The 27,952-nt window shown below is 35.2% G+C and overlaps 1 protein-coding gene across 9 annotated transcripts in view; it reads left to right on the forward strand.

Annotated features, from left to right (window-relative positions):
- The window catches only part of Uvrag (UV radiation resistance associated), a 360,643-nt gene that overhangs the window by 176,121 nt on the left and 156,570 nt on the right, over positions 1-27,952 (forward strand). For all 9 annotated transcript variants that reach the window (XM_087211958.1, XM_087211956.1, XM_087211960.1 and 6 more), the window contains one exon: positions 15,364-15,469. In XM_087211958.1, the coding sequence (XP_087068084.1) occupies positions 15,364-15,469 (106 nt within the window). The remainder of the gene's footprint in view (positions 1-15,363; positions 15,470-27,952) is intronic.

Raw genomic sequence — 27,952 nt, forward strand, 5'->3', positions numbered from 1 at the left:
AAGCTGAGTTGCACAAATACTTGCCATACCCATTGGCACATGTCTATAATATAATCCCAGTTACTCAGGGGGCTGAGGGAGGAGGATCTCAAGTTTAAGGCAAGCCTGGACAACTTAACGAGATCCTGTCTCAAAATAAAAAGGAATGGGGATGTAGCTCCATGGTCACTTACCTTTGGGTTGAATCTCCAGTACCACCACAAACAAAACAAAATAAATACCTTATATGTGTCTTTTGTGGTAACATACTTTCGTTTTCTAATTATACTTAAACGTGGTAGTACTATTAGTTCATAAAGAGGTACATATTGAACTTATTAGATATTGCCACAGTTTCCCAAATTAGTTACATAATTTTACATGAATGTGTTTAAAGTTCTACTTGCTCTACTTCTTGCCATCACACAATCTGGGCAATTTGTAAATTCTATCCATTATAATAGCTTTGTGGTGGCATATTGTTTTGATATTTTCTAAAATTACTAACAATATTGAACACCATGTCATGTGCTCAATCTTATATGTCATTTTTGTTCACATATTTTGCCTATATGGATTTATTGGGGTGGTTGGGATTTTGTTGCTCTGTAGGAGTTCTTCGTATATATGTATGTGCATGTATGTACATGGAGTTTTTTTTCTGTCTGTGCCTTGTTATTTCTCATTTTCTCAATAATGCCTTTTGGTGAATCCTATTTAATAAATTTTTGCCTAAAGTCATGAATATATTTTCTCATATGTTAATCCAGAAGCTTTATTGTTTTTGCTTTCATTCTGAACTCTGTTGATCCATTTCAAAATAATTTTTGTGTATAAGGTGAGATGGAAGTTAAGGTTCGTTTTTTTCTATCTGAATTTTAATTCAGTGCTGTTTATTGATGAAACTTTGCTTTTTCTAATTAAAAATTGATTATGTAGAAATAGGTCTACTTCCATAAATTTTATTTCATTGTTTAGTCACATATGATTTCTTAATTACTGTATCTTTGTGGTAAGTCATAAAATCTGGTAGTGTAGACTGCCAGCTTTGTTCTTCAATATATTCTTGGTCTTTTATATTTCCATATCAGTTTTATAGTCAGCTTGTCAATTTCCACAAAAAAATTCGGTTGGAGTTTTGCTTTGGATTACTTTGACTCTATAGATCAGTTTAGGGAGACTTAACCAATTAATATAAGTCTTCAGTCAGTGAAATGGCTTGTTTCTATTTTTTTGATATCTCTCAGCAATCTTTTATGGTTTCACAGTACAGATTTTTAACATTATTCATTAGGTTTATTTTTAGTTGTTTGTTGATATTATGTAGAAAGACGTGTTGGTTTTTATTATTCTAGAATCCTGTAATTTGCTAAATTTATTTGTGAGTTCTAGTACTTGGATCACAAGTTTCTTTGGATTTTCCTGTGTATGCAATTGTAGCATCTGTGAAAAGACTTTTTTGCTTCTTAATTTCCTATATTTATGACTTTTTAAATTGCGTTATTGCAGTGGACAATAGTACTAGGATTAATACAGTTTTGAATAAGGTAATGAAACTGGAGGTCTTTGGCTGTTCCTGGTCTTAAGTATAATAATAACTGTAAATTTTAAAATATAAATCTTTAATCAGACTAAAGAAGCTTTGGTTTTCCCCTACTTTATTGAGAATTTTTAATCATTAACAGGCATTGAATTTTATCTGAAAAATTTTTGCATCTTTTAAGATAATCTTACAATTTTTGTTTTTCATTCTGTTATTATTTGAATTTGAAACGTTCTACCGAGAAAAGAAAAAAAAATGGAAACGAAGTCTATGTAAATAGGGAAGAATGGAAGGGGTGAAGGGTGCACAGGTAATGGAGAAAAAAATAAAAACCAAGATACATCATGTACAAGTACAATCACCCAATGATAAATGTAAACGTATTGTATACCTAAAATGTACCAATAAAAGAATTTAAGGAGGAAAAAAAAAGTTATGCTAACCTTGCCTTGCTTAGATAAACCTACTTAATCAAGATGTATTAGCCTTTAAAGACAAGTTTAAAGTTTGTAGTGCTGATAAAACATTTTTGTAAATGATTGTTACATTTATGTTCATGTGTGATACTGGTCTGTAATTTTTCTTTCTTGTAATGTTCTTGTCATGTTTTGGTTTTAGTGTTGTGCTTGCCTTATAAACCAAATTGAAATATTCTCTCTGAAATATTTTAAAAACTGGTATTTTATAAGGAAAGCCATCTGAGCCTAGAGTGTTCTAGGTAAGAAGTTTTTGATTATAATTCAATTTAACAGGAAATTATTATTTGTATTATTTCTTTTGTTTTGGAAACTTGTGGTTTTTAAAATCAATTTAACTGTTTCATCTAAATTAAATTGGCATACAGTTATTCATAATGTCCCCTTAGTTCCCTTTAAATGTCTATATGGTCTGTAGTGATGTCTTCTCTTTCATTTTGATATTGCTGCATTAGTCAGTTTTTTGTTACTAATAAAATACTGACACAGACTTGTTATGAAGTAAAATAATTTATTTTTCTCACAGTCTGGAAGCTCAAAGTCCAGATGATGTAGTTCAGGCTGTGGTGAAGGCCCCATGGGGATGGCAGATAGAGTGTGTGTGGGAGGAAGGATAACATCTCAAACCAGGAGCAGAGTTTGGGTGGGGCCAGACTTAATCCTTTTCTAACAACCCTCTCTGGAGAACTCAAGGGGTTGGTTAAGAACTACCTTCTGAGAGCATACCCCTAGTGACCCAAGGACCACCTCCTACACCCTGTCTCTTAAAATTCTACCACCTCCCAACACTTACACCTTAAGAACAAAATCGTTAGGGCTGGGGATTTAGCCAGTGGTGCTGCCACCTGCCTCTCAAGCACAGGGTCCTGAGTTCGATCCCCGGTACCAAAAAAAAAAAAAAAAAGAACAAAAGCTTTGGAGGGGAGTACAATTAAACTATAGCAGTTGCTAATTTGTTTTCAGGCATCAGTCTTTATCTCTGCTCTTCCTCTTTTGAAATCGACACCATCTCTCCTGTCACTATTTTAATTTAGAACAGTTTTAATTTGTTACTTAGACTGTTGGAATAATCTCACACCAGCATTCCTGGTTGTAGACGTTTTTCTCTGTGTCCCATTCACCTTATTATAAGAAGAAAGAGCTTCTAAAGTGTAGGTGTAATTAAATATTTTCCGACTTAAAACTTTTTAATGGTTTCCTAATGCTTTCAGGGTAAATATCCTTAATTCCTCTGTATGGGAAGCCATTGATGATAAGGTGTACATTTGTCTCAACAGATTCCTGTCTTTCCTGTATTTACTTCTCCCTTTTTATCTCTCCCTGAAAGCCATAGGAAACTATCCATCACTATCTTTCTGACTTGTCATTGTCCATTTTACTTTGAATGCAGCATTCCAGATGTCATATGATCAATATGAAGTAGAAAAAAATTGTCTTCTAACTTCTTTACTGAGATTATGGTTAATATTTAATTGGTATGGTCTCAGTCTTTAGTAATTTTTATTTCACACAATACCTTTTATTTAGTGTGTCTTTACACTCACAATAACATTAAACCTTGGGCCAGGAATGTAGCTCAGTGGCACAGTGCCTGCCTGGCAAGCATGAGGCCCTGAGTTCGATTCCCAGTACTGAAAAAAAAAATTAAACCTCAAAGAAGTTTTATTAAGCCCAGTTTTAATTTATTGCTATCTCAAACTATATTAAGTAATAGGGGTACATCTACTTGCTACCACCACAGTACCTATCAGATAACTACTTGATCTGTTCTCCCCAGTGCTTGTGATGATGAATTTGATTTCAGCTAGGAAGTATTAGTGTTCATATTGACCAGTCACCCAGATGACTAGATGGTGTCTATTTGTTTCTTTATAGATTTTTTTTTCATAATTTGCAAAATCAAGAAACATTCTGCTAAAACTAGCTAGCCAGCTTGGAGGTAAAGCAGTTGTTTCTTTTCTTGTCAGTCCTTCACTTCCTCATTCCCAAGGGAATCAGGATGTCCCACCTTATTTTTAAAAGCCTAAATATTTCAAACTTTTATTCTCCTGTTGGATTTGAAAGGGGGACTTATTAGCTCTATCTTGATATAGCAGGAGCTCTGAAAGTCTGTTTGGTTAACACTGAAGATTGGAGGAAATGTGACTCTGTCTGTGTGTTTTAAGCCCCTAAGGTAAGATCAGAAAGCGTCTGGGCAGTAAGAGCCAAATAGTTGAAGTCATACATTAATTATGGTCATGAATCATTTTTATTTTTAAAGTCTTTGCCATTTGACAAGGTTGTTTGCATAGTACCAGTGAAGTTTTAGGCAGCACTTTCCCTGTTTTAAAGTAACAGGCTTATTTTGTTGATTTCTTCTATGGGTTGATAATACCTATACTTTTTAGTAAAAATTGCTTATTTCCTTACCTGAATGAATGGTCTTTAATTTATGTTATTTTTGTTTTGATCTAATTTTTAAATTATAAATGTAAAAAACTCACACTGATCTTAAGTTAATCTCCCACTTATCGATAAATAATATCAAATCTCTGGGCTATACTTTTATATTTAGACATTAGGCATTTAATAGCAAATATATTTTGAGTGCCTCCTTTGTGCTGAATTTTATATTGAACATTTAGAATATATATGGAGAAGATGAGGTTTTTATTATTTTTTTCTCAGATCTTTAAGGACAAGGGAATAAATAGTTGCTGTAAAATGTGGTTCTATAATACTATTTGTTGTGATATCATAACCACAGAGGGAAGGAGTGCCTCCACCTTTTCTGGGATAGGCAGGAAAGGATTTTGTAGAAGTGTCTATCCTCAAGCTATCTCTTAACGAATTAAGAATTTACTTACCTGTTAAGAGCTAGGTGAACTAATAGGCAGATGTAACAGCTCATACACAGGTACAGAAAGAAGAAATAGCATATGCTTGGAGAATTATCAGTAGTTCAATATTGCTGGAGTTCAGGGTACATGGTAAAAGATATCAAGAGGCTGGGTCTGGTGGTATACATCAGTCATCCCTCAGGGGACTGAGGCAGGAGAATTGCAAGTTTGAGACCAGCCTGAGCAACTTAGTGTGAGTGTTTCAACTGAGTATGTAACTCAGTGGTGGAGGGCTTGCCTACCCTGTGTGAGGCCCTGAATTCAATTCCTAGTACCACAATACACACAAAAAAAGAATATCAGGAAATGAGGCTGAGACCATATCACAAAAGACCCCTTGCTTTAAATTTTTTTTAGCAGTGCCGTTGAAAGAGATTATTAGTATCACAGCAGACAAAACATACATAAATGCACACCCAGAGCAAGAGGAACTAGAATTGGAGTATAATCTATTCTATTGCATTCCTTATGAATCCTGAGGAAGTTGTTGAATTAATGATTTCATGAGCAAAATAGCTATAAATGAGAGTTGGCCCCTTTTAAGTGACCTAAGAAATCCTCAATAACTATCAAGCAATTTCCAAAAGTGCAGAAAATGGCAGGAATATTTTTAGTGTGTTGTGAAATAATAATGTTGGCAGAGGTATTGGTGTCATCAAATACTTAATAAAATGGACCTCTCATATACAGTATATGATGACTTGCAGGTTTATTTTTTTAAAGGTGAAGTTTACATACAATGAAATATGCAGATAAATTCTATGAATTTTAGTGTATTCCTTACCCCAATCAAGATACATGACATTCTCATCATCTCAGTTCCTTTATTCCACTTGTTCTCCATTATTCAGTCCCCATCTCACATAGGCAACTAGCTACTCTTGATCTGTCATTATAGATTGTTTTTACCTGTGCTTGAACTTTGTATTTCCTTTAGGAAATATACAGGATGTACTCTTGGTTTCTGCTTTCTTTCCTCTCTCACAATATTTTTGAGATACATCCATATTATTTTGTGTATCAGTATTGCATTATTTTTTATTGCCGAGTAGACTTTCAGTATATGAATATACTTCAGTTTGCTTAGACATTTGAATTATTTTCTGTGAACATTCTTATGCAGATCTCCTTGTGTACATACATTTCCACCCCTTGGGGAAATAACTTGGCAGTCCAATTGCTGGGCTGTGGGTTAGATGTATGTTTAACTTTATAAAAAATAATCTTTAAAAATGATAGTATTATTTAACTCTTTCACCAGCAATACATATGAGTTCCAGTTGCTTCAGATCCGTGTCAGCATTTAGTGCTGTCATTTTAATTTTAGCTTTTCTAACATATGTGAAATAGTATCACATTATGATTTTAATTTGCATTTCCTTGATTTCCACATTTTCCTATGCTTATTGGCCATTTAAATGCTTCTTTTATGAAGTGTTTATCTTGACTTCTTTGTCCATTTATATCTGGGTTGTCCTTTTGTTACTAATATATGAGACTTTTTATATCCTCCAGAGAGTACTTTGTCAGAGAGATGATTTGCAAATATTTTCTACAATCTGTGGACTGCCTTTTCATATTCTTAATGGCATGTTTAAATGATCAGACACTTCTAATTTTGGTAAAGGGTAATTTATCCATTTAAAATTTTATGATTAGTACTTTTTATGACTTCTCTGATAAATAAGGTTGTAAGAGATTCTCCTACATTTTCTGCTAAAATTTTTTATGATTTTAGCTTCCATGTTTACTATGATCTTTGCACATGTGTTGTGAGGTAGAGTATAAAATTCCTTTTTTCCCCCAGGTTTATTCAACATTCTCTTTAATCTTTGTTTAAAACTTCTGTTATCTTCACTGATCTACCTCAGTTCCTCAGTTAAAAATCAGTTTGCTGTATATGTATAGATCTATTAATATAATCTTGATTGGCTCCATTGGTCTGTTTTTGTTTGATTGATTTGTGAGAAGAGGATCTTGCTTCTTTGTCCAGGCTGGCCTTGAACTCCTATACTTAAATCATCCTCATGCTTCAGCCTCCTGAGTAGCTGAGACTACAGTTTCACCTGTTTGATCTATTTTTTTTTTTTATCTTTAAGGCAGTACCATATTTTTTGAAAGATTTTTTTGCTTAAATTCTTTTATTGGTACATTTTAGGTGTACAATACATTTACATTTATCATTGGATGCTTGTACCTGTACATGATGTGTCTTGGTTCTTATTATTTCCCCATTACCTGTCCTCCCTTCACCCTCTCCACCCTTCCCTATTTACAAAGACTTTGTTTCCATTTTTTTCTTTTCTCATAATTTTTCCTATTCCTTCTTTCCTTTCCCCTTCCCCTCCTACTTTCCCTACCCCTTTGGACCTTTTCTTCCATTTCAAATTATCAATTATTCAATTTAATCATTTTAAGCCTTATTTACACTTTCAGTTTCTCACACCAGAGAAACTATTTGGTATTTACACATGTGTGTCCTATTTATTTCACTTAAGAGTATGGCCTCAATGTGCATCCATTTAGCAATAAATGTCTCTAGTTTCTCATTCTTTATGGCTGAGTAGTACTCCATTTTATAAATAAAAACATATCTTCTTTTTCCAGTTTTCAGTTGATGGGCACTTAGGCTGTTTCCAAGCTTTAGCTATTACAAACTGTGCTGCTGTAAACATGGGTTCACATATATCACTGTGGTATGATTCTTTTAATTCTTTTGGGAAGATACCCAGCAGGGGAATAGCTGGGTCAAATGGGACCTCTAGCCCTAGTTCTTGGAGGAATCTCCATACTGATTTCCAGAGTGGTTGTACCAGTCTGCACTCCCACCAACAGTGGAGAAGGGTTCCTTTCTTCCCACACCCCCACCAGCATTTGTTATTGGTTGATTCGTTGACAGCAGCCATTCTTTCTGGGGTGAGGTGAAATCTCAGCGTTGTTTTCATCTTCATTTCTCCAACGACCAGTGATTTTGAACATTTTTTCATATGTTTATTTACTGCTTTTACTTCTTTGTCTGAGAAATGTCTGTTCCTTTCAGGTGCCCATTTTTGAATTGGGTCTTTAAATTTTGTGAGTCTGATTGTTTTCAGGTGTTTTTTTTTTTTTTACTGGGGATCGAACTCAGGACCTTGTGCTTGCGAGGCAGGTGGCAGCTCCACTGAGCTAAATCCCCAGCCCTTCAGTTCTTTATATATTCTGGGTAGTAGTCCTTTGTCTGAGGTACAGCTGCTAAAAATTTTTTCCCACATTGTAGGTTGTCTCTTAGCTTTGGTGGTTTCTCTTGCAGTGTAGAAGCTTTTTAATAAGATGAGATCCCAGTTGTTGATTCTTTGTGCTAGTTCTCGTGCTACTGAGGTTTTGTTCACAAAGTCTTTTCCTATGCCAGTGTCTTCAAAAGTTCTACCTAACTTATCTTCCAACAAGTTTAGTGTTTCTGTCTTAATATTTAGATATTTAATCCACTTCGATCTTAGTTTAGTGCATGATGATAGGTAAGGGTCTAGTTTTAATCTTTGGCAGGTTGAAATCCAGTTTTTCCAACACCATTTATTAAATAGACTATCTTTCCTCCAATGATGGTGGTTGGCTCCTTTGTCAAAGATGAGGTGGCTGAGCATGTCTGGAGTTGTTTCTGGATCTTCTGATCTATTCCATTGATCCTCAGGTCTGTTCCTTTGCCAGTACCATGCTGATTTTATCACAGTAGCTTTGTGTAGTATAGTTTCAAGATGGGGATTGTGATACCCCCTGCCATGTCTCTGTTACCTAGAATTGGTTTTGTGATTCTGGGTCTCTTCTTGTTCCAAATAAATTTTTGGATTGTTTTCTGTAGTTCTGTGAAATATATTGTCAGAATTTCAATCAGCATTACATTAAATCTATATAGTGGTTTTGGAAGTATGGCCATTTTCACTATATTGGTTCTTCCTATCCAGGAGCAAGGGATGTCTTTCCATTTTCTTATATCCTCTTTGATCTCTTTTTTCAGAGTGCTGTAGTTTTCAGTGTAGAGGTCTTTTGCTTCGTTTGTTAGATTGATTCGTAGATACTTCATTTTTTTGGATGCTATTGTAAAAGGAATTGTTTCCCTAATTTCTCTCTCAGTGAGTCTGTTATTTGTGTACAAGAAGGCTATTGTTTTTTGAGTGTTGACCTTGTATCCAGCTACTCTGCTGAGTCTGTCAATTAGGTCTAGAAGACTTTTGACCAAGTGTTTTGGGTCTTTTATATAAAGTATCATATCATCAGCAAATAATGTCAGTTTAACTTCTTCCTTTCCTATCTTCATTCCTTTTATTGCTTTCTCTTTTCTAATTGCTGTGGCTAATGTTTTCAGAACAGTATTGAACAGGAGTGGTGATAGTGGGCATCCGTGTCTTGTTCCTGATTTAGTGTGAAAGTTTTCAGTTTTTGACCATTTAGTATGATGTTGGCTGTTGGTTTTTCGTAGATAGCCTTAATCAGGTTAAGATAAAGACCTTCTATTCCAATTTTCTGCAGGGTTTTTATCGTGAATGGGCGTTGGATTTTGTCGAATGCTTTTTCTGCATCTGCTGAGATGATCATATGGTTTTTGTCCTTGGCTCTGTTAATAGAGTATATTACATTTATTGATTTATGTATGTTGAACCATTCTTGCATCCCTCAGATAAATCTAACTTGGACAGGGTGTATGATCTTCTTGATGATCTTCTGCATTCTGTTTGCCAGTATCTTGTTGAGGATTTTTGCATCTATGTTCATTAAGGAGATTGGCCTTAGTTCTCTTTTTGAGTTGGGTCTTTCCCTGGTTTTCGAATCAAAGTAACACTTGCTTCCAGGAATGAATTTGGAATTATTGCTTCCCTTTCAATTTCCTTGATGAGTTTAAAGAGTAATGGTGATAGTTCTTTTTAAAATGTCTTGTAGAATTCAGCAGTGAAGCTATCAGGACCTGGACTTTTCTTTGTTAGTAAATTTTTAATTATGTTTTCACTTTCACTCATTGTAATTGGGATGTTTGGAATTTGTAAATCTTCTTCATGTAACTTTGGCAATTCGTATGTATCTAGGAATCTGTCCATTTCTTCTGTGTTTTCCATTTTATTAGAGTATTGGTTCTCGAAGTAGGTATTGATGATCCTCTAGATTTCTGCTGAATCTGTTGTGACTTCACCTTTTCCATTCTTAATTGCATGGGTTTGAGTCTTTTCTTTCTGTTTTTTGATAAGGTTAGCTAAAGGTTTCTCAATTTTATTTATTCTTTCAAAGAACCAAGTCTTCACTTCATTGATTTTTTTTGTATTGTTCTCTTAGTCTCCATTGGATTGATTTCTGCTTTGATCTTTCTAATTGCCTCTCTTGTATGAGCTTTGGGTTTGTCATGCTTTTCTTTTTCTAGGAGCTTGAGGTTGAGCATTAGGTTGTTTATTTGAACTCTGTGTGTTTTCCTAGTATGGGCATTCACTGCTATGAATTTACTTCATAGAACTGCTTTCATTGTGTCCCATAGATTCCTGTATGTTGTATTGGCATTATCATTTACTTGTAGAAACTGTCTAATTTCTTCTTTAATTTCCTCTGTGACCCATTGGTTGTGGAGAGTGTTATTCAATTTCCATGTGTTTGTGGGGGTTTTGCGGTTTCTTATGCTATTGATCTCCAATTTTATTGTACTATGGTCTGATAATATACAGAGGGTAACTTCAGTTCTTTTGCATTTACTTAAACATGTCCTATGAGCTAGCATGTGGTCTATTTTGGAGAATGACCCATGTGCAGCTGAAAAGAATGTATATTCTGATTTTGTGGGGTAGACCACTGTGTAGACATCTATTAAGTCCATTTGTTCAAAAACTTGGTTCAGTTCTAGAATTCCGTTGTTGATTTTTTTGTCTAGATGATCTTTCTATTTGTGACAGTTGGGTATTGAGGTGTCCCACTATAATTGCATTAGTGCCCATTTGGTTTTTCATGTCCATTAATATTTGTTTTGTGTAGTTGGGGGTATTCATATTTGGTACATATATATTTAGGATTGTCATCTCTTCCTCTTGGATTGTTCCCTTCACAAAGATGTAGTGACCATCTTTGTCTCTCTTAATTAGTTTTGGTTTGAAATCTATTTTGTCTGCAAATAAGATTGCTACCCCTGCTTTTTTCTGGGTTCCTGTTGCATGGAGAATTGTTTTCCATCCTTTTACTTTCAGTCTATGAATTTCTTTTTGAGTTAGGTTTCTTTCTTGTGTACAGCATATTGTTGGATTTTGCTTCTTAATCCATTCTGCCAGTCTATTTCTTTTGATTGGTGAATTGAGGCTAACATTGATGGTTATAATTGATAGATATTGACTCAACCTTGTCATGATGTTTTACTGTTGTTGGCTCTTTTATTTTTTTATTTTTTCTCCCTTTCCTTTTAGTTTCTTGCCTTGCCTGGTGGCTTCCCTCTGTTGGGCCTCATGGAGTTGTGACCTTTGTTGCTTTTTTCTAGGATATTGTTTGGAATTGTTTGGCGTGCGGTTTTGGTGTTCATGAAATTTCTCAGGTGTTCTTTGTTGTAGAAGTATCTAATTTCCCCATTAATTTTGAAAGATAATTTTGCAGGATACAACAGTTTAGGTTGAAAGTTATTTTCTTTTAGGGCTTGAAATACTGCACTACTTGAGGGTTTGTATTGAGATGTCCTCTGTGATTCTGATGGGCTTTCCTTTATAGGTGATTTGTTTCTTTTCTCTAACTGCTTGTAGGATTTTGTTCTTCTGTTGGATTTCTGGGTCTTGACTGTTATATGTATATGTGTAGATTTTTTTTGATCATGGCTAGTTGGAGTTCTATATGCTTCACTTATCTATATGTCCAATTCTCTACCTCTGTCTGGGAAGTTTTCTACTATTACTTCTGTGAACAGTTTTTTTATGTCATTTGTACTTTCTCCTCCTTTTTCATGGACTCCTATCAGTGTTATGTTATTCTTCTTTGCATTGTCTAGCAGCTGCTGTATTGATTTCTCGTGGTCCCTTAGTACTTTTAAGAAATCTCTGTTTTCATGGTCACTAACCACAATCCTGTCTTCTGTATCTCATAGTCTATCTTCACATTCCCTTAATCTGCTGTGAATACTTTCAATGGAATTTTTAATCTCCTGGATATCTGTTTGAATCTGTTTCATGGATTCCATTTCTTTCTTATGTTGGGCGATCATGGTTTCCATTTCTTTCTTATGCTGGGCATTCATGGCTTCCAGCATGGTTCTGAGCTCATCTAATTTTTATCTGTTTCTGTTCAAGAGCCTCTAATCATGGCTTTCACTCTGCTCACCACCTCTGTAGTTCTCTGGGAGATTATTTCTGCTTTGAGTTTTTCTAGTGCCTCATTCATCTGTTTTGTTACTTCCTGTGCTATCACTTCAGCATGTCCAAGTGGTTGATTATCAGACTTTTCCACCTTATTTCCCCCTGAATTTGCCTTTGGTGGAGTGGAAGTCTGAGTCTGTCCCTTGCTTAAATGTCATTTCATTTTTGTTTTTGGTTTTGTCTTTGGTTTAATTCCCGGGTTGATACTTCGAAATTGCTTATTGTAAGTATGTTTGTTGCTTGTATTTAGAACCCTTATGGAATGATTGCCTGTCAGAGGTTTCTTCCAGATATAGCTGGTCTTTAGGTTTTGAGTCTCTGATGACTCTGAGGCTATCTCATTTTCATTATACCAGGAAGGACAACTGATTATAGAGTAATCACAACACCTTAGCCCAAGTGATACTGTCAGCAACACCATAGCATCAAGCACAGCTTAGAAGAACTATTTGTTGTAGTTATTAATCTATCACCTTTAACTGTGTAAATTAAATCAGAATTCAGTACCAGCCCAACATGTGTTTATAGTGAATAAACTTCAATATAGCAACTTTACCCTTTGGAATGAGGAGTTAGAAGGAGTTGGGGAGGGAGGGATAGATAGGTAGAAGAATAGGGAAAGGTTAGCAATGAGGCCAGAGGACACAGGAAGATCACGCAAACTCTAAGAAACTGTTGAAGACAAGAGGGAAAAAAAAATTGAAAGAACAAAGACGAGAACAGAATAACTTAATAGCAGTAGGGAGGCTAGAAACTATATTTACTTTCCTTTAAAACTAATGACAATTGAGAGAAGGATAAAGAGAAGAAAAGAAAAGTAAAGAAGAAATCTGAATTAGGGCCAGAACAGGAACAAAAAGGGAGATGAAGAACAATGTGGGACAGTGAGAGAACGAGTGAAAGAAAAGAGAAAAGAAAGAAAAAAAAGAAGAGTAAAACAAAAATTTGAAAAGAGTAGAAAAATAAAAATTAAAAATAAGACCAAAAAAAATTTTTTTGTGAAAATAACAAAAAATAAAAATGAAGGGCCTCCTTCAGGGTATGTCTCTGCTGTCACAATAGACAACATGGGTAGCAGTGTGCAGATATAAGTCAGTGAGTCTCAGCAAGCCAGTAGCAGACCTGTGAGATTCAGGCAGATTTCTGGCTGCTAGTCCCAAGCTGAGCTCCCTGTCCTCCTGTAGGGTTGAACTCTTCGAGGTTCTACTGCAGTTTCCAGCTGCCCTTTCCCTGAAGATAATCCAGGTTCTGATGGGAGGTGATGATCCCTCCAATTTACCAAGTATGGTTGTCAGGTGTGCCTTTATTGCAGAGATTCTCTTCACTTTTCCATTGGGCTTCAGTTTTCATCAAGGAGCCTGGTAGAGCCCTCTTTCTCTTGTTCACTTCTGCTCTATCTTCTGGAGCTCAGGACAATGACCTTTATAACCCCCGTGCCTCTGTAGTGTGGAACCAGGTAGTGGCACAGCCAGGATGCCGGGGGTGGGGGGTGGGGTGGGTGTCCGGCTAAGCTGGTCTCTGGGAGCAGGGGCACGGGGACTGAGCGGGCCTCCACATGTTGGAGGTCCTCACTGTCTGCTGGCTGGTTGCTGCAGGGCAGGAGCAGGGATGGAGCAGGGCTCCACGAGGCCGAGGTGGGCTGGTAGCTGGGGGGCCATATTTTCTTGATTATGTAACTTTATAGGAAGCTTTGAAGCATGACGCATGTCGATTCGTTTTTCACTTGCAGATTCTTTACTCTTCACTAAATCATGTCAATGAGAGTTTGGTATCAGTTTTTAAAATTCTACAAAAAATAAAGTCTCTTGGGATTTTTATTGACATTATGCAACTGTTGATATGTTTGAGAAAAATTGATATCTTACTGAATCCCCCAATCCATGCATGTGATATATTTTTCCATTTATTTAGGTTTTTAAATTCTTAGCAATGTTTTGTAATTTCGGGGTTGGGTCTTGCAATCTTGTGTTCATTTTGTTCCTATGTATGGATTTTGGTTTTTAGATACAGTTGCAAAAGTATTATTTTTTAAATTTTATATCCTAATTTTTTGTGGCTAATACTGTATGTAGAAATGTAATTGACTTATTTGTATATTGATTTGGTATCGTATGACCTTGCTAAATTCACTTATTAGTGAAAAGAAAAAAAATGGAAACAAAGTATGTAAATAAGGAAGGGTGGAGGGGTGAAGGGCGCACAGGTAATGGGGAAAAAATAAGAACCAAGATACATCATGTACAGGTACAAGCACCCAATGATAAATGTAAATGTATAGTATACCTAAAATGTACCAATAAAAGAATTTAAGAAAAAAAAAGTAGTATAGCAAAATATTATTACAAAATATTATGGCCTATTTAATTGAACTAAATGGCTTATGAAAAAAATTCACTTATTAGTTCTGGTACATGGTTGTTTAATAGATTTCTTAAAGTTTTCCACATGACCATCATATCATCAATGAATATAGACAGTTTGTATTTTGGTATCGAAATTTTATATGAGTTATATTTAAAGACAAAAAAGCACAAGATCATAGCTGAAGTAAAAAAGAAAAGTAGTTTTTTATTTTTTCAATATTCCTTGAAGAGTCCACACTAAGAATATAATTACTGTTTATGGACCCTTGTCCAGTGTCTCAATGCTGTTACTTTGTCTTTTATGTCATTTTAAAAAAATCATTTTCAGAGTTCTAACTGCTTTGAGTCAAGCTTCTTAACTGGAATGATTGTGAAGTTTTTCTTTATTAATATCTACATATAATTATCAGCCTTGATAACAAGTACTTTGTTTGTGACTGGCAATCCATTTAATTTTTCTACTGTTTATTTTCTACATCTGTAGAATAACATTTGACCAGATTATTTTCCAAGGGCTCTTCCAGACTCTTTTAAGTCCTTCATTCTAGCTGTCCATATATCAGAAGGAGGCAGGCAGGTAGGTATAGAAAGGGTGTTTAAGAATGTTACTGTTTTAGGATTTACTCTAGCCCCTGATATTTCATTGTAAATTTGAACTGAGAAATGATTGTTTTGGGTTCATTAGTAATTTTATCTCTCTTAGAAGGTTTATCATTCATATCTGTGGCTCTGTGTTTAGAGTTTATAATTAACTTATTTAAATTTTTCTACAACTTGTATTTCTAGGCTTCATAGAGCCCAGTGTGCAATTAAACAGACTCAGGTAACTGTTCAGAAGATTGGAAAAGAAATTGAAGAAAAACTAAGACTCAAGTCTACAAGCAATGAGCTGGTAGGTTTTTAAACACCTTGTTTTCTTAAAGGGATTATCATTTTCTTCTTGAATTCTTTTTTCCAAAAAATTTAGGTAGTTGTTATTGTTATTATTTTTCTTAATGTTTTATTGAGATGTCTTATGAAATTTGAATTTTGTAAACAGTGTCTCCCATCTGCTAATAATGAATCTTACAAAGTGTCTGCCTTGTTCTGTAGATGAAACTTGAGAGTGCATAAAGTTGCTTAGAAGATAATTTACAGGCTATTTTATTAATGTCTTGTGTATGTGAATTCTAAATATGAACTGTGTAGTGAATGAAAAAAATAAACTATAGTGACTAATCTACTTTTAAAAGATGAATTAAAAAATTATTTGAATTGAGCATAGTTGGCTAGTTTGTAGACAAGTGTTCTCTTTTGGGAAATACTCTTTTTGTGAGGTATTTCTAAAGAAGTTGAAATCCCAAGCCAAATGAGAAGATTTAAGATATTAATATAATTTTAGGTTACTTTATACTCTTCCTAGTGAAAAAAAAATTTGTCAGTTTTGGAATGATTCTATCTTTGTAAGCCAAATAGTGAATATTACTAATAAACTGAACTTTTCTTAAAGATACATGGGCATGAATAGCTTTTACTTGTGCTACAAATTATGATACTTAGCACCTCTGTCAACTTGGCAGAAGGCCTTTACATCCACAAACAAAAGAAAAAGATTTGTTGACAATAATTTCAGAATTGTAGGAAAGCAGCAATGCAATTAACATACACATTTTTCTTGCTCATGGAATTTGAAATTAATATATTAGTTCAAACTGTATAAAGTTGCTGATTTTGGCCTATAAATGGCAATTTTCTATAGTTTGGCCTAATATATAAAATAGTGCTGTACCTGGCACATATCGGGCATACAGAATATGGTAGCTGTAGTGAGTACAGCAATAATTCTTTTATTCACATGGCTTTCTTTGTCTATGGAAAAACCTTCCATTTTTAAAACTGTTAAACCACTCATTGTAATTTAGTACCAATAAAAAACTAAATTCCAGACCATAAATATATTGAAGGGAGAGAAAAGAATAGCTGATTTTAATCCTTTCTGTAGTGCACAAAAATGCTACATTTTTAGAACCTTTGTCCTAGGAGAAATTGCTAGGTTTTATTTTTCTTCCTCTCCCAAGGCAAGACTGGGAAATTACTTGTTTCATTACATGACAGCATATGCTTTGTCTCAGTATGGAAAAATGTCTGTTTAATCCTGTTTTTCTAAAATGTAAGTGTTGACACACAAAGTAAGGTGATAGAATGTATAAATTTAAAGAGGTCAGGTTCAGAGGTTCATTATGTGTTTTTATGCTTCGTAGTCAACACAGAAGAAAATCATTGGAGTTTTGAACTGAAAGTGAACCTAGAAATCTTCCAGTTTCCTAATAACCCTGCTGAAAACCACCCCAATACATTCTATTCCCTCTCCTCCTTAAGTTTTCTCCATAGTATTTATTGCTGTTTGTAGTAGCTTTCCAGCACTGTGATGAAATACCTGAGATAAACAACTTAAAAATGGGAAAGATTTATTTTGACTCACAGTTTTAGAGGTTTTAGGTCATGGTTGCTTGGCCCTATTGCTTTGGGTTCTGGAAAGGCAGATATCATGGTAGGGAGTACGTGGTAGAGAGCTTACGTCCTGGTGCCAGGAGGAATAGGGGAAATGAAGGAGGGGGAGAGAAAGAGAGAAAGGAAGGGAGAAAGATAGGTGAGTTCCAACTTCCCCTTCAAGGGAGTGGCAAGAGATTTAACTTCCTTCTCTTAGGCTCCACCTGCTAAAAGTTCCTGTACCTTCCAGTAGTGCTAATGCAGGTTACCTAGCCCTTGCCTTTGAGACATGGACCTTTAGGGGACATTCAAGATTCATTCCATAACATCATTTGTGTTAACCACTTTTCCTGTTGCTGAACACAATCCTCAATTCACACAGCTTAAGGGAGAAGACGTTTAATTTGGTTCACGATTTCATTCCATGGTCTGCTGGTTCCAAGGCTTAAAACTTACGGTGGGAGGGCATGGCTGAGGTCATGGTGGCTGGGAAGAACAGAAGAAGAGTACCAGAGTAGATGATGAGGGACCGGACATGGACTCCAAGGTCATGCCTCCATGATCTACCAGACACACCTGGAAGTGTGTTCCACCAGTCCCTGGGTCAGATTCCAAAGCCAGTTAAATTGAAACTCTACCCTAACTGGCACAACATTAAACATGATACATATTTTATGTATTTTTTATCTCTTTTAAACTCTATGAGGGAGGGAATTTTATACCTGCCCTCTCCCTCATTGCTATATCTCCAATATATTGCAAAGTCTTTGACACATAGCAAGTGGTCAGTAAATGTATGTTGACTAGAATGAATCTAGCTAGCACAATGTCTTCTTAAAATAAGACAGGAAAGTGAGATTTGAAAAGAAAAAGCAACTTTCCTATAATAATTTGACAAATAGAGAGTATCATTTACTTGCCTTCTCTCAGGGAATAATGCCATCCATATGTTAATTAGTCACTTTAAGGTTTACCCATAACATGTTAGAAACTTCTATTGATATTTTTTTCTGATGCTCTTTTAAAATTGGTCCAAGGCCAAATACTCTAATCCAGGCATTTTCAACATAGAGGAATTATTTTTAATTTTTGACTTAGTAAATATGCATATTTGTACTAAATAGGCATATTTAATATTAAAATAAATCAAATTACTTTCTAAGACCACTTCTTAATTTCTTCTAGGTAATTAACTTTCATAAGAAATAGGGTTTATATTTGATTGTATGCAAAGATTTGGCATTTTGTCACACTGTATCGATGCCCAACATTTTTTTTTCTTTTGGCATTTAACCATATTACTTAAGAAATTATTTCTGCTGTCATCTTAAATTTTTACTTATATGTTTTAGATTTTGTCAAATACCTTCCCTAGCATAACTGTACACTCCTTTTTCTTTTCTTCTAGCATTATGTTGAAATATGTTGGTTGATTTTTGAATGTCAACCCAACTTTACATTCCTGAGGAAAACCCTTTGGTCATGATGAATTATTCTTTTTATGCATATTACTGGATTCAATTTGTTAAAAATTTTGAAGAATTTTTGCATATATATTCATGAAGAATATCTGTTTTGTTTTCTTGTAATCTCTTCTGGTTTTGGTGTCAGAATAATGTTGGCCCCATCTCACTCTTGGAAGTGTTTCTTTTCTGTTTTCTGTACGAGTATGTGTAGAATTGGAATTGTTTTTTAACTGTTTGGTAAGAATTTATCATTGAAGCCATCTAGGCCTGGAGTTTTAAAGGCTCTGAACTTGAAATTCAACTTCATTAATAGTAATAAGGTTATTTGGCTTATCTGTTTCTTGGCTATGCTGGTAGTTGTGTCTTTCAAAGATTTGTGCATTTCATTTAAGAGGTGGGTCTTTATCTGGGGTGGAGTGGCATGTACCTGTAATCCTGGCACTCCCAAGAGGCTAAGGCAGGAAGATCATAAACTGACCAATTTAGCAATTTAGGGAGAACCTGTCTCAAAAAATAAAAAAGATGTGGAGAGGTAGCTCAGTGCAAAGGCCCTGTGTTCAAGTCTCAGTACTAGAAAAAAAGGGGGGAGTATTGTCATGTTTATGTTGTATTTCCTGGTTTTGATTCTAAATTGTATTTCTTTTTGTTGTTTTTCTTAGTATATGTTTCTAATACATAATACTTACAGACTGCATTTCTCTGATGCATATTTTTCACATCCTATTGGTCAGTTGTATAGCTTCTAAAGCGTCAGTTCAGATATTTTTGCTCATTAAAAAAATAACTATTGTAAATTTATAGTAAGCATGCAAAGAAGAGTTTCCACACAACTTCCATCATTTTTTTCCTAATATTTTTATTGTTTTATAGTTCTGAGGATTGAACCAGGGCCTCATACATGCTAGGAAAGCACCCTACCTCAGAGCTAACCCCACCCCACCTCATGGTAACATCCTTCTGTAACCATGGTATATTTGACATGGTACATAGTCAAAACTAAGATATTAACATTGATAGGTTATTATTATCTATGGATTCTATTAAGATTTTGCCTCTACCACTAATGTCTTTTTTTAAAAAGTCATTAACCTTTATATTTTAGAACAGTTTTAGGTATGTAGAATTACCACAAAGTACAGATATATACCCCACACCCAATTTCTTCTGTTATTAGCATCTTATCTTAGTGTGTTGTTTTTTGTGATAAATGAAACTCTGTTATAAATTATCATTAGTCAAAGGCCATTCTTCATTCAGATATCCTTAGATTTATTTTATATACCTTTTCTATTCTAGAATCCCATCCAGGAAACCATACTACATGTAGTAATCATACCTCTTTAGGCTCCTCTTCTTATTTTGGTGACCTGGATAGTTTTGAAATGACAGGTCAAGCATTTTGTACAATAGCTCTTGACTAGGGATAGTTAGGTGTTTTTCTCCTGATTAGACTAGGTTGTTCCAGTATCCAGTCCACATCATACTTAGTCATCCTGTCTTTCTCTGTGTCATTTTCTCAGGCTGTCCTTTACTAAAATCACCCTGCCTACTCATTATGGATATTAATCTTGATCATTTGGTTAAGTTAGTACATATTTCCTGGGCTTCTCCATTATGAAATTCCCTTTCCATACTCTGTTTTTTGAAAGCAAGTTAGAGACGGGGTGTGGGGGAGAGTGGTTATTTAGCTCCACCTCTTGAAGGGAGCGTCATCTGTCCATATTATTTGGAATTCTTCATGAAGAAGATTTGTCCTATCACCCTCTATTTATTTATGTATTCAATTTGTTTGCCAGTATAGACTCATATCTTACACTTTGGGTTATAATCTAGTACTATGGTATTTATTTTCTTGCTCAGTTTGGGAATTTCATTATCAAAATATTTTTTTAAGTTGGTTCTTCTATTCTTCTGATATGCCCTCATCGCTGTTTTTTAAAGTACTTCCTTACTCTTTGGGCATGATATAATCTGGCCTTGTATTTTTCCTCTTCTGGCCTGAGAATCAGCCATCTCTCCAAGGAACAGTATTTCGTTTATTGAATAACGGTATTTAGAAACAAGATCTAGGCACTGAAAGTGCTTATTGCCACTGAGTAATGAATGACTCTTTGGGACCCTCTTAGTGGACAGAGCTATCTATGCTTAAGTATGTACATTAAAATATACATGAATAAATAAACATGAATTCATATTAATGTTTTCAACTCTAATACCGCAGATTCATTGTGTCCTTTCTACTCATTTAATTCATAGTGTCCTTTTCTGATAGTGAGAAACCTGACTCCTATTAGAAGTAATTTGTTTGTTCAGACTTGGTTTGTGTGTAAAGTAGTTCACATTCCTCTTCCTTATCCCCCAGCCCCAATACTAAGGATTGAATCCAAGGGTATTCTACCACTGGGCCACATTTATTTTTTTAGCTTGAGACAAGGTCTTGCTATGTTGCCCATGCTGGCTTCAAATTTGTGATCCTCTTGTGTCAGCCTCCTGAGTAGCTGGAATTAAAGGCATGCTTGTACCCTCATTTCTTAATTGAGAGTTTTGCCTTCATATTTTGGGGTTTAAAAGAGTATGTGTGTTATATTTATTTCTGTATACAAGTTCTTTTTCTCATAGGTGTGTTTGAATACTTTCTTCCAGTTCATGGCTTGCTTTTTTTTTTTAGCTTCTTAATGGTGTTATTTAAAGAGCAGAAGTTAGGATGAGTGAAGTTCAGAGTATTTTTTCTTAATTTCTTTGTTGTTGTTTCATTTTATTTTTGTGTTCTTATTAGAAGCCTTTGCCTAACCCAGGGTCACAGGAACTTTCTCTTTTGTTCTAGTAATTTCATAGTTTTGGATTTTACATTGAGATCTATGATTCATTTCACATTAATTTTTTTATACCAGTTAAAGTAAGAATGAGTCTTTCCTGGCATCTGGATGGTCTTCCCTTAGTTCTGCCAACTGAAAGATTGGCTGATGGAGTTTATGGCCATTTTCAGGGCAAAATTACAGAAAAAGGAAAATTTACTGTTTGTTGTTGCTTGCACCAACTTTTGACTCCTGTCCAAAGTATGCCTACTATTGATCAGTCACTAGAACCTTCATGTAGTAGTTTCTTGTATTTTATCCAGAGTTTGTATCTGTTATGTATTAGAAGTTTCTTAGGTGCTTATTCTCATATACCAGAAGCAGAACTCCTGTACAACTTACCATTATTTATGTCCCTAACTAACCTAGGTTCTGGACCTGATACTGCCAGTGAGTCTATGAAACTAAGGAATTGGAAGAAATATTTTCTCAGGAAATCTTTTCCTTTTTTAGTGGTTGATTAGGTATAAGTGCAATAGAAATAACATACAAATTGTCTGTCTGTTTTCTCTCTCTTTCTAGTGTGTATGGGGGCTATGGTTCTGGGGATTGAACCAGGGGCTTATAAGGAGCTACATTTCTAGCAATTTTTTTTATTTTTAACAGAGGGTCTTCCTTAGTTGCCCTGGTTGGCCTCAAATTTGTGATCTTCCTGTCTCAGCTTTCCAGAGTGCTGTGATTATAGGTATGTGCCACAACACCCAACCACAAATGGGATTTAAAAGCAGTTTGTTAACCAAGTGAGGCGGCGCATACCTGTAATCCAGGCATTTGGGAGGCAGCAGGTTCTCGAGTTTAAGGCCACTCTGGACTACATAGAGTTCAAAACCAGTCTGAGCTGCAGAGTGAGACCCTGTTTTAAAAAAACAATAGGGCCGGGGATTTAGCTCAGTGGTTTCGCCGCCTGCTGTGCAAGCGCAAGGACCTGAGTTCGATCCCCGGTACCAAAAAATAAATAAGTAAAAAATAAAAAAAAATTTAAAACAATAAAAAGCTATTTGTTAACTTTTGAAAGAATAACTATAGGTGTAAAACTTTTTTTAGGTGAATTTTTTTCTGATTTTCAAAGAAAAATTACTGCAATTGAAGACTATAGAACCCTGAGACTTCTTTATACTCTTAAAAATAGTGATAATCTCAAAGAATTTAGGATATGCTATTGATATTTATTATACTGGAAATTAAATTTGAGCAATTAAAAATATTAATTTCCCTAATCATTTTAAAGTACCAGTAATAAATCCATCATGTTAATATAAGAATACATTTTTAGCCCAGTGCGGTAGCACATTCCTGAATCCCAGCACTCTTGGAGGCTAAGGCAGGCATATCACATGTTTGAATTCAGCCTGAGCAACTTAGTAACTTAGCAAGACACTGTCTCAAAAAAATTTCTTTTAAAGAACTACCCTGGAGATGAAGCTTGATGAGAAGGCCCTGAGTTCAGTCCTCATAGTGTAAAAGTAAATATATATAGAGAGAGATTTATATGTATACATACATTTTAATGAAAATAAAACTAAGTATTTTTTCTAGAAAACATTAGAGTTGCAGTTTTAATTTTTTGTGTATTTAACTTCTATTGAACTAATTTCTAGCTTAATAAAAGATACCTTGATTTTCACATCTACTTCTGCAATAAATCTGTTTTTTAAAAAATAATTTCATTAGGGCCTCGGATTTAGCTCAGTGGTTTCGCCGCCTGCTGCGCAAGCGCAAGGACCCAAGTTCGATCCCCCGTACAAAAAAAAAAAATTCATTTCATTAGTACACTTTTGATATACATAATGATCACATTCATCATAGGGAGTTTGTACTTACACACAATATATCTTGATTCTTCTTTTTTTCTTCATTCCCTTCCCCTCCCTTCGACCTTTCTTTCCATCCCCATTTACAAAATTGTTGTTTCCATGTTTTTCCTTCTATTCTTTTTTTTCCCTTCCTTCCCTCTCCTTCCCCCTCCCGTATTCTGTTTCCCATTTGAACATTTTCTTCCTACTTCCCAATATCTATCAGCCATTTTGGTTCTTATTCACCCTTTCATTCTCTCTTTCTCTCTCTCTGTCTCGCGTGCGTGCGCGCGCGCACACACACACACATACACACACACATGCACAAATGTGATATTTAAACATGTATCCGATTTATTTCACTTAAAAGTATGGTCTCAGGGTGCATCCATTTACCTAAAAATGTCCCAAGTTGTTTCAGTGTCTTCTATTCTGTTCCACTGATCCTTGAGTCTTTTTTTGCCAATACCATGTTGGTTGTTTTTTTTTTTAAACATGATAGCTTTGTAGTATAATTTCAAGTCAGGGATTGTGATGCCTTGCCCTTGTTGCTCAGAATTGCTTTTATGTTCTTGGCCTTTTGGCTAAGATCAAGTGTAGAATTGCTTTTGCTATTCTAGGTCTCTTCTCATGCCAAATGAATTTTGGGGTTGTTTTCTCTAATTCTGTGAGGTATCCTATTGATATTTTGGTCAGGATGCATTAAATCTGTATAATGGTTTTGAAATTGTGGCCATTGTCATTGTATTGGTTCTGCCTCTCCAAGAACAAAGGATAGACATCTTTGTATTTTCTGATATGGTCTTCAATTTCTCTTTTCAGAATACTGCAGTTTTCAGTGTAAAGGTCATTTACTTTGTTAGATTGATCCTAAGTATTTCACTTTTCTTGATGCTGTTGTGACAGGTGTTGTTTTCTCCATTCATTTGCATATGTTGAACCATCCCTGCATCTCTGGGATAAATCCTGCTTGGTCATGGTGTATAATCTTCTTGATGATTTGCTGCATTCTGTTCGCCAGTATCTTTTCTTTTTTTGGTACCGGGGATTGAACTCGGGTCCTTGCACTTGTGGGGCAGGCTGCAGAACCACTGAGCTAAATCCCTGGCCCTGCCAGTATCTTACTGAGGATTTTTTCATCTATGTTCCTTAGAGAGATTAGCTTGTAATTCTCTTGTCTGGTTAAATCCTTCTCTGGTTTTGATATCAGGGTAATGCTTACTTCCGGAATGAGTTTAGGAGTATTGTTTCCCTTTCAATTTCATTAAAGAATTTGAAGAGTAGTGACTTTAGATCTTCTCCAAATTTCTTGTAGAATTTAGCAGTGAATCTGTTAGGACCTGGGCTTTTCTTTGTTGTCAGTTTTTTAATTATTTCTTCAATTTCATTGTCTGATACTGGGTTGTTTAAAATTTTTATATTTTCTTGATTCAGCTTTGGTAATTCATAAATATCTAGGAATCTGTCCATTTCTTCTGTGTTTACCTTCTTATTATAGGTTCTTGAAGTAAGTATTGATAATTTGGATTTCTGCAGGATCCGTTGTGATTTCTGCCTTTTCATTCCTAATTGCATGGACTTGAGTCTTTTCTTTCCTTTTTTTTTTGGTACCTGGCATTGAACTCGGGTTCTTGTGCTTGCGCAGCAGGCGGCAAAACCACTGAGGTAAATCCCCGGCCCCTTCTTTCCTTTTTTTGATAAGGTTGGCTAAGGGTTGGTCTGTTTTATTTAATCTTTCAAAGAACCAACTCTTCATTGATTCTTTGTATTTTTTCTTAATCTCAATTTCATTAATTTCTGCTCTGATCTTTATAATTTCCACCCTTGTATGTGCTTTGGGTTTAACCTTTTCTTCTTTTTCTGGAAGTTTTAGGTTCAACATTAGGTTATTCATTTGAGTTTGTTGGTTTTTTGATTCACCACTATAAATTTCCCTCATGGAACTGTTTTTGTTGTATCCCATAAGTTCCAATATGTCATTTTGACATTATTGTTTAATTTTAGAAACTGTCAAATTTCTTCTTTGCCGCAGGCCGAGCCTCAAGATGTCCCTTCGCCTAATCCCTACTCCCTTTCTCCTCTATAGACTAGATAGTGAAACAGACTGTGTCTAAGATTGTAGACCCTGTATGGCACAGCCCCAGGAGACAGTTATATTATATATCCTTCTTCCTTGTTCCCTTTCTGCGCATGCCTCGATCACAAAACAATCACGCTACGTTCAGCGTAGGCCATGTAACACTAGTTACCCTGTCTTCTCTTCCTGTTTGTCTTACACTGTAAATAAAGAGCACACTCACTGGACTCCAGGCAGCCATTAGCTCCTGACAGGCTATGGCTCCACCTGGTCCCAGCTTTCAAGCATAAAATTGGTATGTATCCTTCTTTTTGTTTTTCAATTTTCTTCATCTCCCACTGCTCACCCTGGGAGTCGCAACATTTTTTCAATTTCATCTGTGACTCTGGTTGTTCAGGAGGATGTTATTTAAATTCCATGTGGTCATACAGTTTTTGTGGTTTCTTGTGCCATTGATTTCCAGTTTCATTATGATCTGATAATATGCATGGGATAATTTAAGTTCCTTTGCATTTACTTAAGCATGTTCTGTGAGCTAGTATGTAGTCCATTTTGGAGAAAGTCCCATGTGCAACTAAGAAGAATGTGTATTCTGTTGTTGGCTAGAACACTCCGTAGATATCTACTAAGTCCATCTGTTCAAAGGTTTGGTTCAGCTCTGATATTTCTTTGTTGATTTTTTTGTATAGTTGATCTATGTATTTGTGACAGTGGGGTATTGAGGTCCCCCATTACAACTATATTAACCCTTATCTGATTTTTCATACCCATTAATGTTTGTTTTATATAGTTGGGTGCACTGGTATTTGCTGCATATATATTTATGATTGCTATCTGCTTTTGATTGGTAAATTGACACCATTTACGACTGATACATATTGACTTATCCATGTCATATTATTTTCTTGTTTTGGTTCCTTTTCTTTTCCTTCTGTTTAATTACTTGCCTGGCCTAGTAGATTCATTCTTTTGGGATTCATGGAATTGTTGCTTTCATTGTCTTTTTCTAGGATAACCTTCAGAACTTTTTGGAGTGCTGGTTTGGTGGTCCTGAATTTCTTCACGTGTTTTTTTATAATGGAAGTATCTTATTTCTCCATCAGTTTTGAAAGATAATTTTGCAGGGTACATCAATCTGGGTTGGAGGTTGTTTTCTTTCAGAGCTTGAAATACTTCATTCCCAGCTCTCTGAGATTTGTGTTGAGAAGTTTGCTGTGGTTCTGATGGGTTTTCCTTTATAGGTGATTTGTTTCTTTTCTCTAACAGCTTTTAATATTCTGTTCTTGTGTTGAATTTCTGGAATCTTGACTATTATATGCCTTGGTGTAGTTTTTTTCTGATCATGGCTAATCAGAGTTCTATATGCCTCACTTATCTGTATGTCAAATTCTTTTTCCATGCTTGAGAAATTTTCTTTCATTACTTCTATGAACACATTTTAAATTTTTTTATATTTTTGAAGCAAAATATTTATTAGTACATTTTAGATATACATAATGATAACATTCATCATAGGGAATTTGTACCTACCTGTACATGATATATCTTCTTTTTTTCCCATTCCCCTCCTGTCAACCCCTCTTCTTCTCCTTATATACAAAAGCTTTGTTTTCATTTTTCCATCTATTTTATTTTTTTCTTATCCCTTCTCCCCCCCACCTTTGTTCCCCTTCTCATTTGAATATTTTCTTCCCATTTCACAATATCTGTTATACATTTTGGTCCTCATTTACACTTTTGATTTCTCACACCAGAGAAACAATGTGGTATTGAAATGTGTATCCAATATATTTCACTTAAGAGTATGGTCTCACGGTGCATCCATTTAGCTATAAATGTCTCAGACTTATCCTTCCGTATGACAGAGTAGTACTCCATTGTATTAAAAACAAAAAACCCACATCTTTTTTTTTTGGTACCGAGGATCGAACTTGGGTCCTTGCACTTTGCAGCAGGTGGCAAAACTACTGAGCTAAATCCCCCCCCCCCACATCTTTTTTTACCCATTCATTGGTTGATGGGCATTTGGGCTGTTTTCAAGATTTAGCTATTACAAATTCACATTTTTTATAGCCTTTGTGCTATCTTCTGATTTTTTTCATTAATTATATTTATGTTATTCTTCTTTGTATCATTATCTGTCAGCTATTAGATTGATTTTTTGTGGTCCCTTGCTATTTTTAAGATGTTTTTCATTTGATGATTACTAACTGCAAACCTGTACTCTAGATCTGATATTCTATCTTCACATTGGTTGTTTTTCCTGCATATACTTTTAATAAGATTTTTAGTCTCCTGGATATGTGTTTGAATCTGCTTTATGGAGTCCAATTCTTTCTTCTGTTGGGCATTCATGGTTTCCATCACTTTCCTAAGCTCCTGTATTTTTTTTTAATCTGTATCTGCTCTAGATTCACCGTCTTAGTTACTTTTCTCGTTGCTGAGACAAAATATCTGACACCCAAAGTTAAAGGAGGAAAGGTTTATTTAGCTCACAGTTTGTAGAGGATTTAGTTCATCGTAGGCAGGGTGGCATGGCAGAAGGGCATCACAGAGGAGAAATAGTCCATGGCAAGCTGGCAAGCAAGAGCACATTAGCCTTCTTTCTGTCCCTTATATTTTATGCAGTGTGCCTGCTCTAGGGTAGATGTAGCACTCACACCCTTAATCCTAGCCAGAACTATGCCAAACCAATCAGTGGACTGATTTAGTAAT

This window comes from Heterocephalus glaber, unplaced genomic scaffold, assembly GCF_053883595.1.
Source record: "Heterocephalus glaber isolate CG9 unplaced genomic scaffold, H.glaber_assembly_v1.0 deba00001428, whole genome shotgun sequence".
NCBI lineage: Eukaryota > Metazoa > Chordata > Mammalia > Rodentia > Bathyergidae > Heterocephalus > Heterocephalus glaber.